Source organism: Mustelus asterias, unplaced genomic scaffold (assembly GCF_964213995.1).
Source record: "Mustelus asterias unplaced genomic scaffold, sMusAst1.hap1.1 HAP1_SCAFFOLD_331, whole genome shotgun sequence".
NCBI classification, from domain to species: domain Eukaryota; kingdom Metazoa; phylum Chordata; class Chondrichthyes; order Carcharhiniformes; family Triakidae; genus Mustelus; species Mustelus asterias.
This window is the reverse complement of record NW_027590293.1, coordinates 1-13962: the sequence shown is the minus strand read 5'-3', so window position 1 is coordinate 13962 and position 13962 is coordinate 1. Positions and strand designations below refer to the sequence as shown.

General features: G+C 45.4%; 1 protein-coding gene across 1 annotated transcript; it reads left to right on the top strand.

The window, feature by feature from the left end:
- Positions 1-2243: 2243 nt before the first annotated feature.
- On the top strand, positions 2244-11574 carry LOC144486391 (uncharacterized). Its single transcript, XM_078204428.1, has 3 exons — positions 2244-3277; positions 6938-7002; positions 10460-11574. The coding sequence occupies exons 1-3, from the start codon at positions 2244-2246 to the stop codon at positions 11572-11574; spliced, it is 2214 nt and encodes a 737-aa protein (XP_078060554.1).
- Positions 11575-13962: the final 2388 nt, after the last annotated feature.

The following is a 13962-nucleotide window of genomic DNA, read 5'->3' as shown; positions in this document are numbered from 1 at the left end:
ATGTTGTCTGGGCTGGAGTGTTGGGAAGGCGATTTATTATCTAAATGGGGAGCGACTTTGGGGTGCTCCAGTGCAGAAGGATCTAGGTGTCCTCGTTCACCAGTCACAGAAAACTAGCATGCAGGTACAGCAGATTATAAAGAAAGTGAATGGAATGTTGGCATTTATAGCTAAAGGATTAGAATATAAATGTAAGGAACTATACAAGGCATTGGTGAGGCCGCACCTGGAGTATTGTGCACAGTTTTGGTCCCTTTATTTGAGGAAAGATGTAGTGGCATTGGAGGCAGTTCAGAGGAGGTTCACCAGATTGATTCCAGAGATGTCGGGTTTGTCGTATGAAGAGAGATAGGCCGATACTCTCTGGAATTTAGAAGAATGAGGGGAGATCAAATTGAGGTACACAAGATGATAAAAGGTATGGATAAAGTAGACATGGAGTGGATGCTTCCTCTTGTGGGGCATTCTAGGACAAGAGGTCATAGTCTTAGGATAAGGGGTAGCGAATTTAAAACAGAGTTGAGGAGAAACTACTTCTCCCAAAGGGTTGTGAATCTGGAATTCGCTACCCCGAAGTGCATTGGATGCTGGGACAGGGAGTAAATTTAAGGAGGAGTTAGACAGATTTTTAACTGGTTACGGGGAGAAGGCAGGAAAATGGGAATGAGGAGCATATCAGCCATGGTCGAATGGCGGAGCGGACTCGATGGGCCAAATGGCCTAATTCTGCTCCAATATCTTATGAACTTAACACAGCCTTAAATGTATTCAATGACCAAGCCTCCTACTTAGTGGAGAAGGGATTTCCAAAGACTAATGATCTTCATAGAGAATACGTTTCTCCTCATGGTGTAAACTGAGAGACCTCTTATTTTTTAACTGTTCCATAATTGGATATTACCCCATGAGGGGAAACATCCTCTCAGAATCTACCCGGTCAAGCTCCCCCAGGATCTAATATGCTTCGCCAAGATCACCTCTCATTCTTCTGAATTCCAATGGGTAAAGACCCAACCTGTTCCACCTTTCCTCAGAAGCCAAACCCCCTCATCACAGGAGTCAGCCTGGTGAACATTTTCTCATCTGCTTCCAATGAAAATGTGTCCCAGCTTAAGTAATCCTGAGCCGAAAGCAGGCAGACACAATGTTGTGAATTTCTATCCTGGACTGAGAGTGATAGGTTTTGGAAACTTATTTTACATGGGTTAGAAGGGGAGGATTTACCCACAGCAAACTGCAATCAAGTGAATGTTTAACAAAAACAAAGTGCTGGAAAATCTCAGCATGTCTGACAGCATCTTTGGAGAGAGAATAGAGCCAACGTTTCGAGTCTGAATGACTGTTTGGAGAAGGGTCATCCAGACTTGAAACAGTGACAGAAGTGAAAGACCTGATGGACCGAATGGCCGACTCCTAATTCCTGAGGTGAAACATGTCACCATGGTTGTGAACAATCATGTTCAGCTTCGGACAATTATCAGGGAGAGAGATGGAGTCGGTGGCTGGGGAGTGAAGTTTGTAGCAAAGACTGAAACCGATGGCTTCAGTCTTCCCAATATATAAAATATCTGTTCATCCAGGACTGGATGGCAGACAAGTCAGGACAGTGTGTTTAAAGTTTTTAAAAAAAGTTTATCATGTCACGAGTAGGTTTATATTAACACTGCGATGAAGTTACTGTGAAAATCCCCAAGTGTGTGAGACTTGAAGGTGAATTTCGAGGTGTTCATTCACACTTGTGATCCTGGTCCTTCCAGGTGGTGGAAGTTGAGGGTTTGGGAGATTCTGTCAAAGCTCCAGCTGAGTTATAGATGTGTAAAATCCCTCTCCTCCTGCCATCACCAGCGCCTCCCCCATCCCCCCACAACCTCACCTCTTGCATTACTCCCCATTCTCTCCCACTGTCTTGTACTCTCCTTAAGTAGAGGCCTGAGTCTGTACAGACCCAGACTGGGTGGTAGGTTCCTTTCCCTGATGGACATTAGTGAATCAGTTGGGTTTTTATGATAATCCAGCACTGTTCATTAGTATCAGACAAATGACCAGATTCATTCAGCTCAATTTCACAAGCTGCCTTTGTGTTTTTGTGGGTTCTCTCTCACTCCTGTTTTTTTGTTTTAAATCAATTTCACAGGGTTTTAGAAGAGGAGGATTTACAGTCAGGAAACTGAAACCAAACATCACACCAGGAGCTGACAGAGGTGTATCATTTATCGTAACTTGAATATCATTGAATATTAAACATGGAAGGAAAAAGCACTGTTCACAGTGAGGCGAAACCATACACGTGTTGTGTGTGTGGACGAGGCTTCAGTCGATCATCTGGCCTGTCGAGACACAAGCACAGTCACACTGGGGAGAAGCTGTGGAAATGTGGGGATTGTGGGAAAGCGTTTAGTTATCCATCTGACCTGGAAACTCATCGACGCAGTCACATTGGGGAGAGACCATTCACCTGCCCTCAGTGTGGGAAGGGATTCACTCAGTCATCCAGTCTGCTAAAACACCAGCGAGATCACAATGGGGAGAGACCATTCACATGTTCTGATTGTGGGAAGGGATTCACTCAGTTATCCAATCTGTTAGGACACCAACGTGGTCACACTGGGGAAAGGCCATTCACCTGCTCTGTGTGTTGGAAGGGATTCACTCAGTCATCCCACCTGATGACACATCAGCGAATTCACACTGGAGAGAGATCATTTACCTGCTCCGAGTGTGGGAATGGATTCATTCAGTTATCTGATCTGCTGAAACACCAGCGAATCCACACTGGGGAGAAACCATTTACCTGCTCTGTGTGTGGGAAGGGATTCACTCAGTCATCTCACCTACTGAAACATCAGCGAGTTCACACTGATGAGAGACCTTTTAAATGCCTGAACTGTGAGAAGTGCTTTAAAAGTTCTGTGGAACTGACATCCCATCAACGGGTTCACTCTGACGAGAGACCATTTAAATGCCTGGATTGTGGGAAGTGCTTTAAAAGTTCTGGGGAACTGGTGACCCATCAACGTATTCACGCTGACGAGAGACCGTTCAGATGCTCTCGTTGTGGGACTGGGTTCAGGAAATCATCTCAGCTCACCGTACACCAGAGAATTCACACTGGGGAGAGGCCGCTCACCTGCTCTGTGTGTGGGAAGGGATTCAATCACTCATCCAATCTGCTGAAACACCGGCGCATTCACACCGGGGAGAAACCGTTCTCCTGCTCTGTGTGTGGGAGGGGATTCACTCAGTCATCCCATCTGCTGAGACACCAGCAAGGCCACAAGTAACTATAGTGATTGGGTTTTGCTGTTAATCACCTGCAGGACTGAATATCATTCACTGGAGTCTAGTCCTGCTGATGTTAATAAACACCAGGCTGGTTATAGGTGTAAATATTCTGGATAAGAGACAAATATATCAGCTTTGTGTTAAACACAGTGTGTTGTGTCTTTTTAACATCACGAACAGAAGTTAATTCCTTTTGAAGGGTTCTCCCTCTCCCCATCTCTGCCATCCTCACCTCCAACAAGTGTGAGGAGCTCCATCACAGTTTATTTTTTACAGGTCAGTAGCTGAGAGACAGGCTCCGCAGCAGCTGTCCCCCTGAGGGAGCGTATTGGAAATGCCAACAGCACCCTCGCTTTCCTCAGTGCCCATCCCCTTCCCTCCCTCCCCGTCCCCTTCCCTCCCTCCCCGTCCCCTTCCCTCCCTCCCCGGCAGCACTGAGCCTTTCCCAGCGTGCATTTCACACTGACTGCTTGTTAATTGGCCAGCCAGTCTGAAATCACATTCCGGGGCCGATTGCACCCACTTCCAGGCTCTCCCGTGTGAGTGTGCCCGACAGATGAAAAATTCAGATCTTGGTGTCAGATTTAACAACAGGATGAGTTTCTGACCACATATCCACACCATCACTAATACCAGATATTTCAATCTCCATAATGTCAGCAATCTCCACCCCACCCCAGCTCATCTGCTGCTGAAACCCTCACCCATGCCTGTGTTTCCTTTACACTTGATGATTCCAGTACATTTCTGAGCAGCCTCTCACATTCACCCCACTCCCACATGGAAACGTGAGATCATCCAAAACTCTGCTGCCTGCCGGCTTTCTCACACCAAATCCCATTCACCCATCTCCCCCCACCCCCTGCCCTGCTTCCTGACCTACACCGGCTTTAAGTCAAGTCATGCCTCGATTTTAAAATTCACATCCTTATTTTCAAATTCCTCCATGACCTTATCCCTCTCTATCTCAGTAATCTCCAGTTTCACAATTCCCTGAGATCATAGAATAGAATCCCTGAAATGCAGAAGGAGCCCATTCGGCCCATCAAGTCTGCACTGATAACAATCCCACCCAGGTCCTATCCTTGTAACCTCACATAATCCCCCTGACACTCAGGGCAACCCCATCCAGAACTGTTTCCCATAACCCCAAGTATTTACCCTGCTAATCCCCCTAACCTGCACACCTTGGGACACTAAGGGGCAATTTAGCTTGTCCCCCAGATATCTGCACTCTTCTCATTCAGGCCTCTTGCGCATCCATGGTTTTAATTACACCGTAAGAAGTCTCACAACACCTTCTTACTGACTTCTGACAACTGACTTCTGACTGTCCTTACCCCAGTCCAATGCCTGCATCTCCACATTTTAATTACACCACCATTGGTGGCAGGGTCTGAGTGTGAAACTCTGAAATACCCTCCCTAAACTGTCCATCTCTCTCTCGTAATTCAGGATCTGCCTCTCAATCAGGCTTTTGTCCATCCATCCTAATATTATGCTCTGTCACTCATAGAATCCCTACAATGCAGAAGAGGCCATTTGGCCTATCGAGTCTGTACCAATATTCTGAAAGGGAATCATACCCAGGCCCTCACCCTATTCCTGTAACACATTTACCATTTCTAATCCATCTAACCTGCACAACTTGGGACACTAAGGGGCAATTTAGCATAGCCAATCAACCTAACCTGCACATCTTTGGACTGTGAGAGGAAATCCAAGCACTCAGAGGAAACCCACACAGACATGGGGAGAGTGTTCAAACTCCAGACAGATAGTCACCCAAGGCCTGAATTAAACCTGGGTCCCTAGTGCTACGAGGCAGCAGTGCTAACCATTGTCATTTTTTTCTTCATGAAACTCCTCTGAAATACCTTGGGGTGCTTTCATTCCCAGTATTCTCATTTCCAGATCTATCAGTAATGAACTTGCTGCCGTCTGGAACAAAACTGTTTTCACCACGAAGGCTCCGCTGTGATGTAATAGTCTCTATGACATCATCGCAGCAGGACTGGATGACATCATCAGAGTCCATTGTTTCTGAATGATCCACATCAATAACAACAGGAAATACTCATCAAGCTGAGCACATTATCTAGGCTGACACTGCAGTCTGACATTGAGGGACTGCTGCACTCTGACACACACTGTCCTTCACATGGAGCTTGTGGAGCTCTGACTACAATCTTACAATCCTTACAGAGTAGTGGTGACAAAGGACAGAGATTGTAAATGTTACATCTCTGTTCAAAAACACAGCAATTACAGAACAATCAGCTTAACATCAGCGGTGGGGTAAATGAAACCAATAATCTGGGACACAATCAACTGATACTTGGAAAAGTATGGATTACTAACTCCAGCATTTTCTGTTTTTAATACTGAAACTTCCCTGAATCTCTAGGCTGGGAGAGACACTCTGGAAGGTACGAGGACCTGGGACTTGTCCATGAGAGCAACTGAAGGTATGAGAACTGAAATAATCTAGAGTCAGAAAGGAGAAAAGATCCAAAAACAGAACGGTCGGTAACAGGACATCAATTAATCAATCAATTAATCCTGGAGAAATCAAGTACTTGACACACTGTGTTTGAAACAAAGTTGATTTATTTAACTGACATCAAGATATTAAACTCCAGCCCAGTTACAGAGATATTAATAATCAATAGAAATAAACTCCAATTACCAGAATGAACATGGTTCAGTTCTGGGTGTGATTAACAGTGACAGTAAAAGAATAAAACACATGAAGAGGAACAGAGGGTAAATATAAATTATTTCTGCTGGTTTGACAGTCTAGGAATCGGTGGCATTGTCTAAAAGTTCAAAGCAGACCCTTCAGGAGTGAAATGACACCGGAGGCAAAACAGGCCATTGGACACAACAAGTCCAGCTCAGTGTTTCTGCTCCAAAGGAGCTTCCTCACATCATTCCTCATTTCAAGCTCTCATTGTTCCTCTAGTTTCCCGTTCAATACTAACATACATACAGACGTATGAAATAGGAGCAGAAATAGGCCATTCAGCCCTTTATTCTTAATGCCATAACTGACAGATTAAGAGGGAAAAAAATCAACTGTTTAATAGTAAGGGGAAGAGGCAAGTTGGAGATGCTCCACAGTGTTACAGACTGACTTGTTGAATCTGTTTATTCCATCCCATCTCATATTCAGCTGATTGGAAAATGGCTAAAATACTTCAACATGCAGGGATTTGGGGACAATAGTGAGTTTGCTGCTCAGATTAGCTGATGTCTCCAGTCTCCATATTATAAGATGGGTCTGGAAGGACTGGAGAAGATGCAAGAAAATAGACTAGAAAGATGCCTGAACAGGCAGTTATACCCAGCAAGAAAGACTGGACGGTCTGTAAATATTTTCTCTGGAAAAGAGAGTGAGGATGATCTGATCCTTTAAGATTATGAAAAGGTTCGACACAGTAGACAAGTGCAAGATGTTTCCACTCTCAGACAGATGAGAAATAAAAACAGAAAATGCTGGAAATAATAGCCTATCTCTGGTTGGAGAAAGTGTGCTAATTTTCAGGCCTGGGTGTTGAATGGTCATGGGCCTAAAATGCAAACTCTGTTTCTTGCTCTACAGATGCTACTAGATCTGCTGAGTATTTCCAGAATTTTACATTTTGATTTCCAGCATCTGCAATATTTTACTTGTCTTTGACTGGAGAGCACAAAGAATGCTGAACACATCATCAGAAGGTGTGAGATTACCGTCGGACCTGTAAACCTTTGGGTAAAATCCCATGATCAAAAGATTATTTCCCAGTTGAATGTGGAAATGGATTCACTCAGTCGTCTCATTTACTGATAGAACAACACAGTTAGACTAGAGGGACAACACTCAGACACTTCACATGTGCAAAGGGATTTCCTTAGTTTTCCTCAGTGGCTAATACTCTGACTTTAAAAGCTCAAAGCATTTGATCCAATGTCAGCATTCTTATTGGCGAGGGGCAGTTTAACTGTTCTGTCTATGGGGAAAACCTGCTGAGATCCCGATGTGTTCACTTCTAACTGTAGATGTTTGTTCTGTTGTCAATCAGACCCAGAACCGAACTTTAGTGGAGAGCCTATGCTCATAGAATCATAGAATCCCTACCGTGCAGAAGGAGGCCATTCATAGGACATAGAACATTAGAGTGCAGTACAGGCCCTTCGTCCCTCGATGTTGCGCCGACCAGTGGTACCAATCTAAAGCCCCTCTAATCTACACTATTCCAATATCATCCATAAGCCCACACCGACAACAATCCTACCCATGCACTATCCCCATAACCCCAATTATCCACCCTGCTAATCCCCCTGACACTAAGGGGCATTTTAGCAGAGCCAATTAACCTAACCTGCACATCTTTGGACTGTGGGAGGAAACCAGAGCACCCGGAAGAAACCCGCACAGACACAGGGAGAACATGCAAAGTCCACACAGACAGTGACCCAAGGCCGGAATTGAACCTGGTTCCCTGGTGCTGTGAGACAGCAGCGCTTGCAACTGTGCCACCTCAGTCCTTAGTGACTATATCAGTCCTTCGTTCCATATCAATCGATTTAATACATTTGTTTTTGTGGCCCAATGGTACCAATCATATTCAGATCGCAAACCATATTTTCTTTTTATCAAAACCAGTGTGAATGGCGGGGTGATTACCCAACATTCTCTGCGGGTGAGAATGTGCCCTATCCACATTACAGCACCGCCTTGCGCAAACGCGGTACCTGGCTCAGACCGGAGCATGCGCAGTCCGGGCTGTGACTGGCGCTGCGAGGAGCCGAAAAGAAACAATGGAGTGAGGTTCAGTGATGGAGCCGCTGGGTGACCGGGGAGGGATAGAAGCAGCGGAGTGGGCTGGGAGGCTTCATAAATACCCCCTAGAGTCTTCAATCCAGAATAAAATGTTCCCGGTCCCGCTTCAATTGGTACTGAATAGAGTTGGAGCTGAGCGGCTCCAGGCCCGGGTCAGCGGCCGCCATCTTTACAGGAACAATATAAGCAGGGCGCATGCGCTGTGAGCCTGGCCCGGTTACCAACTCTCCCGGATTCGACTGGAGTCTCCAGGAATTTTTTTTATTCATTCAGGGAATGTGGGAGCCGCTGGCTGGACCAGTATTTATTGTCCATCCCCAATTGTCCTTCAACTGAGTAGCTTGCCAGAGCATCTCACAGGGAATTTTAAGAGTCAACCACATCTCTGTAGTTTGGAGTCATATTTAGACCAGACCAGTTAAGGATGGGAGATTTGTTTCCCAATGCATCCAGGGAATGTGGCTGCCACTGGCTGGGCCAGCATCTATTGCCCATCTTTATTTGCCCTTGAACTGAGTGCACTTCACGGGGCATTTTAAGAGTCAAACACACTGCTGTGGATCTGGAATCACAGATAGACCTGACCAGGTCAGGCAGCAGATTTCCTTGGCTCAAGGACATTAGTGAAACAGTTGGCTTTTTACAACGATCGACAATGGTTTCATGGTCATCATTAGACTTTCAATTCCAGATTTTTATTGAATTCAAATTTCAGCATCTGCTGTAGTGGGATTCAAACCTCAGTCTCTAAAACATTCAGGACATTTAAAAATATATCTTTTGTTGTCATTTTCCTTTGAACTTCTTCACTGGAAATAAAAATATTGAAAATGGATAAAAGTTGTTTGCCTGACTGTCAATCATTATGCTGTAGGGTGAGGAGTCTTTTTTGCTTTCCAATTGGCCCAGGAAGGCAGTGGGGATGGATGTGTGGACTGATTAATGGTTGGAGGATGAGCACAATAGAAAAGATGTGATAAAACCTCCAGGAAAACATTTAATCACAATTGGCAACTCAGAGGAGAGAATGTTGTGAATTTCTATCCTGGACTGACTGTGATGGTTTCTGTAAATTTACAGAGTGCTGGAAGTGGAGAATTGACATATGGGAAACTCAAATCAAACATCACATTGTGATCTGATGACGTCACTCAATACATCAGGACCTGAATATCAGCAGCATCTGAAAGTGGAAGGTAACAGGTTTGTCGATTGTGTCGGTGAGAGAACAAAGAACAATACAGCACAGGAACAGGCCCTTCGGCCCTCCAAGCCCGTGCCGCTCCCTGGTCCAAACTAGACCATTCTTATGTATCTCTCCATTCCCACTCTGTTCATGTGGCTGTCTAGATAAGTCTTAAACGTTCCCAGTGTGTCCGCCTCCACCACCTTGCCCAGCAGCGCATTCCAGGCCCCCACCACCCTCTGTGTAAAATACGTCCTTCTGATATCCATGTTAAACCTCCTCCCCGCCCCCCTCACCTTGAACCTATGACCCTTCGTGAACGTCACCACCGACCTGGTTTCGGGTTTCAGTGTGACTGGAAAGGCCCCGAGATTCACAAACCCTGGTTAGACCACATCTGGAGAACTGTGCTCAGTTCCGGGCAACAGGACATAATGGCCCTGGAGAGAGTGTAGAACAGATGTACCTGAGTGATATCTGAACTCCCAGGGTTAAATTCGGTGAGATTACAGGAAAGTGCCATTCCAGTGCAGAGGCCATTCAGCCCATTGGATCCATGCAAGCTGTCTACAGCAAGCCAGTCAGTCCCATTCCTCTGCTCAATCCTCATATCTTCGCAGCTTTATTTCCCTCTAGTGTCTATCCAATTTCATTTTGAAATTATTCATCGTGTCCATTTCCACCCAACTCGTAGGCAGCAGGTTTCAGGTCATTGCCACTTGCTGTGTAAAAGCATTCTTCCTTACATCTCCTGTACTTTTTACATACAAATTAGGAGCAGGAATAGGCCACTTGGTCCCTCGAATCTGCTCCACCCTGTGGCTGATCTAAGTTTCACCTCAACTTCACATTCCTGCCTACTCCCGATAACCTTCCACCCCCTTGCTTATCAAGAATCTATCCAGTTCTGCCTTAAACTTATTCAAGGACTCTGCCTCAACCACTTTTTCCAAGAGCCGGACCCACAAATTACCAGATTCATTCAGCTCAATTTCAAAATCTGCCTTTGTGTTTTAATGGTTTTCTCTCACTCCCTTTTTTTGTGTTTTAAATCAATTTCACAGGGGAATTGCAGTCCAGAAGCTCGAACAAAAGATAACATCAGTGTTGGACAGAGTCGCTCAATTTATTCTGAACTGAATATCATCAGATTTTAAACATGGAAGGAAAAAGCACCATTCGCAGTGGAGAGAAGCTGTACACATGTTGTGTGTGTGCACAAGGCTTCAGCCAATCACCTGGCCTGTCAAACCACAAGTGCAGTCAAACTAAGGAGAAACCATGGAAATGTGAGGACTGTGGGAAAGGATTCATTTCTCCGTCCAAACTGGAAACGCATCGGCGCAGCCACACTGGGGAGAGGCCTTTCACCTGTTCTGTGTGTGGGAAGGGATTCATTCAGTCGTCCGACCTTTCCAAACACCAGCGAGTTCACTCCAGCGAGAGACCATTCACCTGCTCCGAGTGTGGGAAAGGATTCAGTATTTCAGCCGAACTGTTGAGTCACCAGCGAGTTCACACTGACGAAAGACCTTTTAAATGTCCAGCCTGTGGGAGGTGTTTTAAAAGTTCTGGCGTACTGATGTCCCATCAACGTCTTCACACTGATGAGAAACCGTTCAGGTGCTCTCACTGTGGGACTGGGTTCAGACGATCATCTCAACTCATTGTACATCAGCGAGTTCACACAGGGGAGAGACCATTCAGGTGCTCTCACTGTGGGACTGGGTTCAGACGATCATCTGTGCTCACTGTACATCAGCGAATTCACACTGGGGAGAGGCCGTTCACCTGCTCCAACTGTGGGAAGGGATTCACCCAGTCATCAGACCTGCTGAAACACCAGCGAATCCACTCTGGGGAAAGGCTGTTTACCTGCTCTGTGTGTGGGAAAGGATTCACTCAGTCATCTGGCCTGCTGAAACATCAGAGAGTTCACTCTGCGGTGAGGCCATTCACCTGCTGTGAGTGTGGGAAGGGATTTACTACATCAACCATTCTGCTGACACACCAGCGAGTTCACACTGACGACAGACCTTTTAAATGCCCAGACTGTGGGAAGTGCTATAAAAGTTCTGGGGAACTGATGTTCCATCAACGTGTTCACACTGAGGAGAGACCATTCAGGTGCTCTCACTGTGGGACTGGGTTCAGGCAATCTTCTCAACTCACTGTACACCAGAGAATTCACACCGGGGAGAGACCGTTCACCTGCTCTGAATGTGGGAAGAGATTCATGACTTCATCGCACCTGCTCAGACACCAGAGACTTCACAAGTAACTGTAGTGATTGAACTTTGCTGTCAGTGACATTCAGGACTGAACCATGTTCATTAGGGTCTGTTTACATTGGTAATAGAGCCCAGCCACTTATAGGGGCTAATATTCTCACTAAAAGTCAAATAAATCAGTTTTGTGTTGAATATACGCATTGTGTTGAATCTTTTTGATATCTCTCACGCAATTCAGATCCTTTTGAAGGGATCTCCCACTCCCGTCTCCTCAATCCTCATCTCCAACAAGTTAGACTGTTCGAACATATGTAAGAATCCCTACAGTGCAGAAGGAGGCCATTTGGCCCTTGGAGTCTGCACCAACTCTCCAAAAGAGCTTCTTACCCAAGTCCACACCCACCCCTGCCCAATACCCGTAACCCCGCAAGTCTACCATGGCTAATCCCTCTAAGATACACATTTTGGACACTAAGAGGCAATTTAACATGGCCAATCCATTTAACCCACGCATCTTTGGACTGTGGGAGGAAACTAGATCACCCGGGGAAACCCACGCAGACAGGTGGAGTATGAGGATTTCATGGAGCTTCTTTGTCACTAAGATTGAGACAATCTGATCAGCTGCCTCTCCCTTCCACAAGGCCAAACTCTCTCTAAATTTCACCCTTTCCTGAGGCCTGAACCCACATCTTTCTCTAGTTTCCCTCCCGTCTCCCCTCATGGCTTCTTAGGACTCATTTTGCCCATGAGCCCCACCTCCTGCTCCATTGACTCTATTCCCACTAAATCTCCCACTAAACTACTGATCTCCTATTTCCCTGTGTCCCCGGACATTGTCAACGATTCTCTCAGGTACTGTCTCTCTTTCGAATTTGCCACCAGTACACCCTTGTCAAAAAACAATGTCTTGACCCCACCATCCTTACAATCTACTCCCCATCTCCAGCCTCCCCTCTCCAAACTGCAGTGTTTAAACTAACACAAGACATACTAACACAAGGGCAGCACGGTGGCACAGTAGTTAGCACTGCTGCATCACAGCGCCAGGGACCCGGGTTCGATTCCTGGCTTGATCAATGTCTGTGTGGAGTTTGTGCATTCTCCCCGTGTCTGTGTGGGTTTCCTCTGGATGCTCCGGTCTCCTCCCACAGTCCAAAGATGTGCTGGTTAGGTTGATTGGCCATGCTAAATTGACCCTAATTTCAGGGAGAATGGCTGGGTAAATAGATGTGAGGTTACGGGGATAGGGTGGGATTGTTGTCAGTGCAGGCTCGATGGGCTGAATGGCCTCCTCCTGTACTGTCGGGATTCTATGAAGAAAACACCAGACACCAGTTAGCGAAGGTTCCTTCAAACCAACACAGACAGAGAGAGATAGGGACAGACAACCCCCCACAACGACACACACAACCTGACACTCTCACACAGCCACACACACACAAACACAGTGCACCCATTTACTGAGGGTTGAAGACAGAATTTGATTTCCACATCAGGGACTGATGAAAAACAACATTGAATTCAAGGAGATTGTAGGACATGTAAACACTGAAACATCCTGAAACCAACAGAATATCCGAACACAGGAAGACCTGCTCTCATAAACCACAGAATCACATGGGAACAACACAATGTGATTTTCACAATCCCATTATAAACAATGTCAAATCTTATTTAAGAACACAATTAACATATAATAAGAAAATTATCATAATTTTCATCAACTACAAAAAAAGAACAACCATGATATTGTATAAACCTGAACAGCCAAGTGTACTGTTCCAAATCAAACAACCCCACAAACAAATATCTGTTACTTAACGTTTGGGAAACAAGAATATGGTCCTAAAACAGACAATATATACCTTACTGGAATCAGACACAGACACAGCAACATCTCAATCTTTATCTGCATGATCAGCTCCAAACAGCAAGATCCCAACCTACACCCCGAATCCGAACCCGAACACTTCACTCGAACCAACACCTCACTCGAACCAACACCTCACTCGAACCAACACCTCACCCTCCCTAATATCTCACCTTAACTAATACCTCACCCTAACCCTGGATGTGGTTCCAAACAGTACATTGGATTTATTATGAGTTAAAAAGGAAATTAATACTTTGACAAACTTCCCACGCCTTTGGTGAATGACAATTTCTCTATCATCCCTCTCCTGACCTTTCTGAGCCTCTGTGAAGTCTCGGTCATTTTAATCTGTTAATGGGTCAATGCCAGTTTTGTTGTCACTGCCTTACCTGGGAAAACTCAGGAATATCACATAAACACTCGGAAACTTCAAATCAAAGACATTTTCAGACTGGAAACTTCACTTTCAGTCAGGAACCGATTGCAGTTTTACACCAATCTCTGATTTCAGGGCTTGTTTTGTAAAACATCACCATCTAATAAAGTCTTCATAAAATGTCAA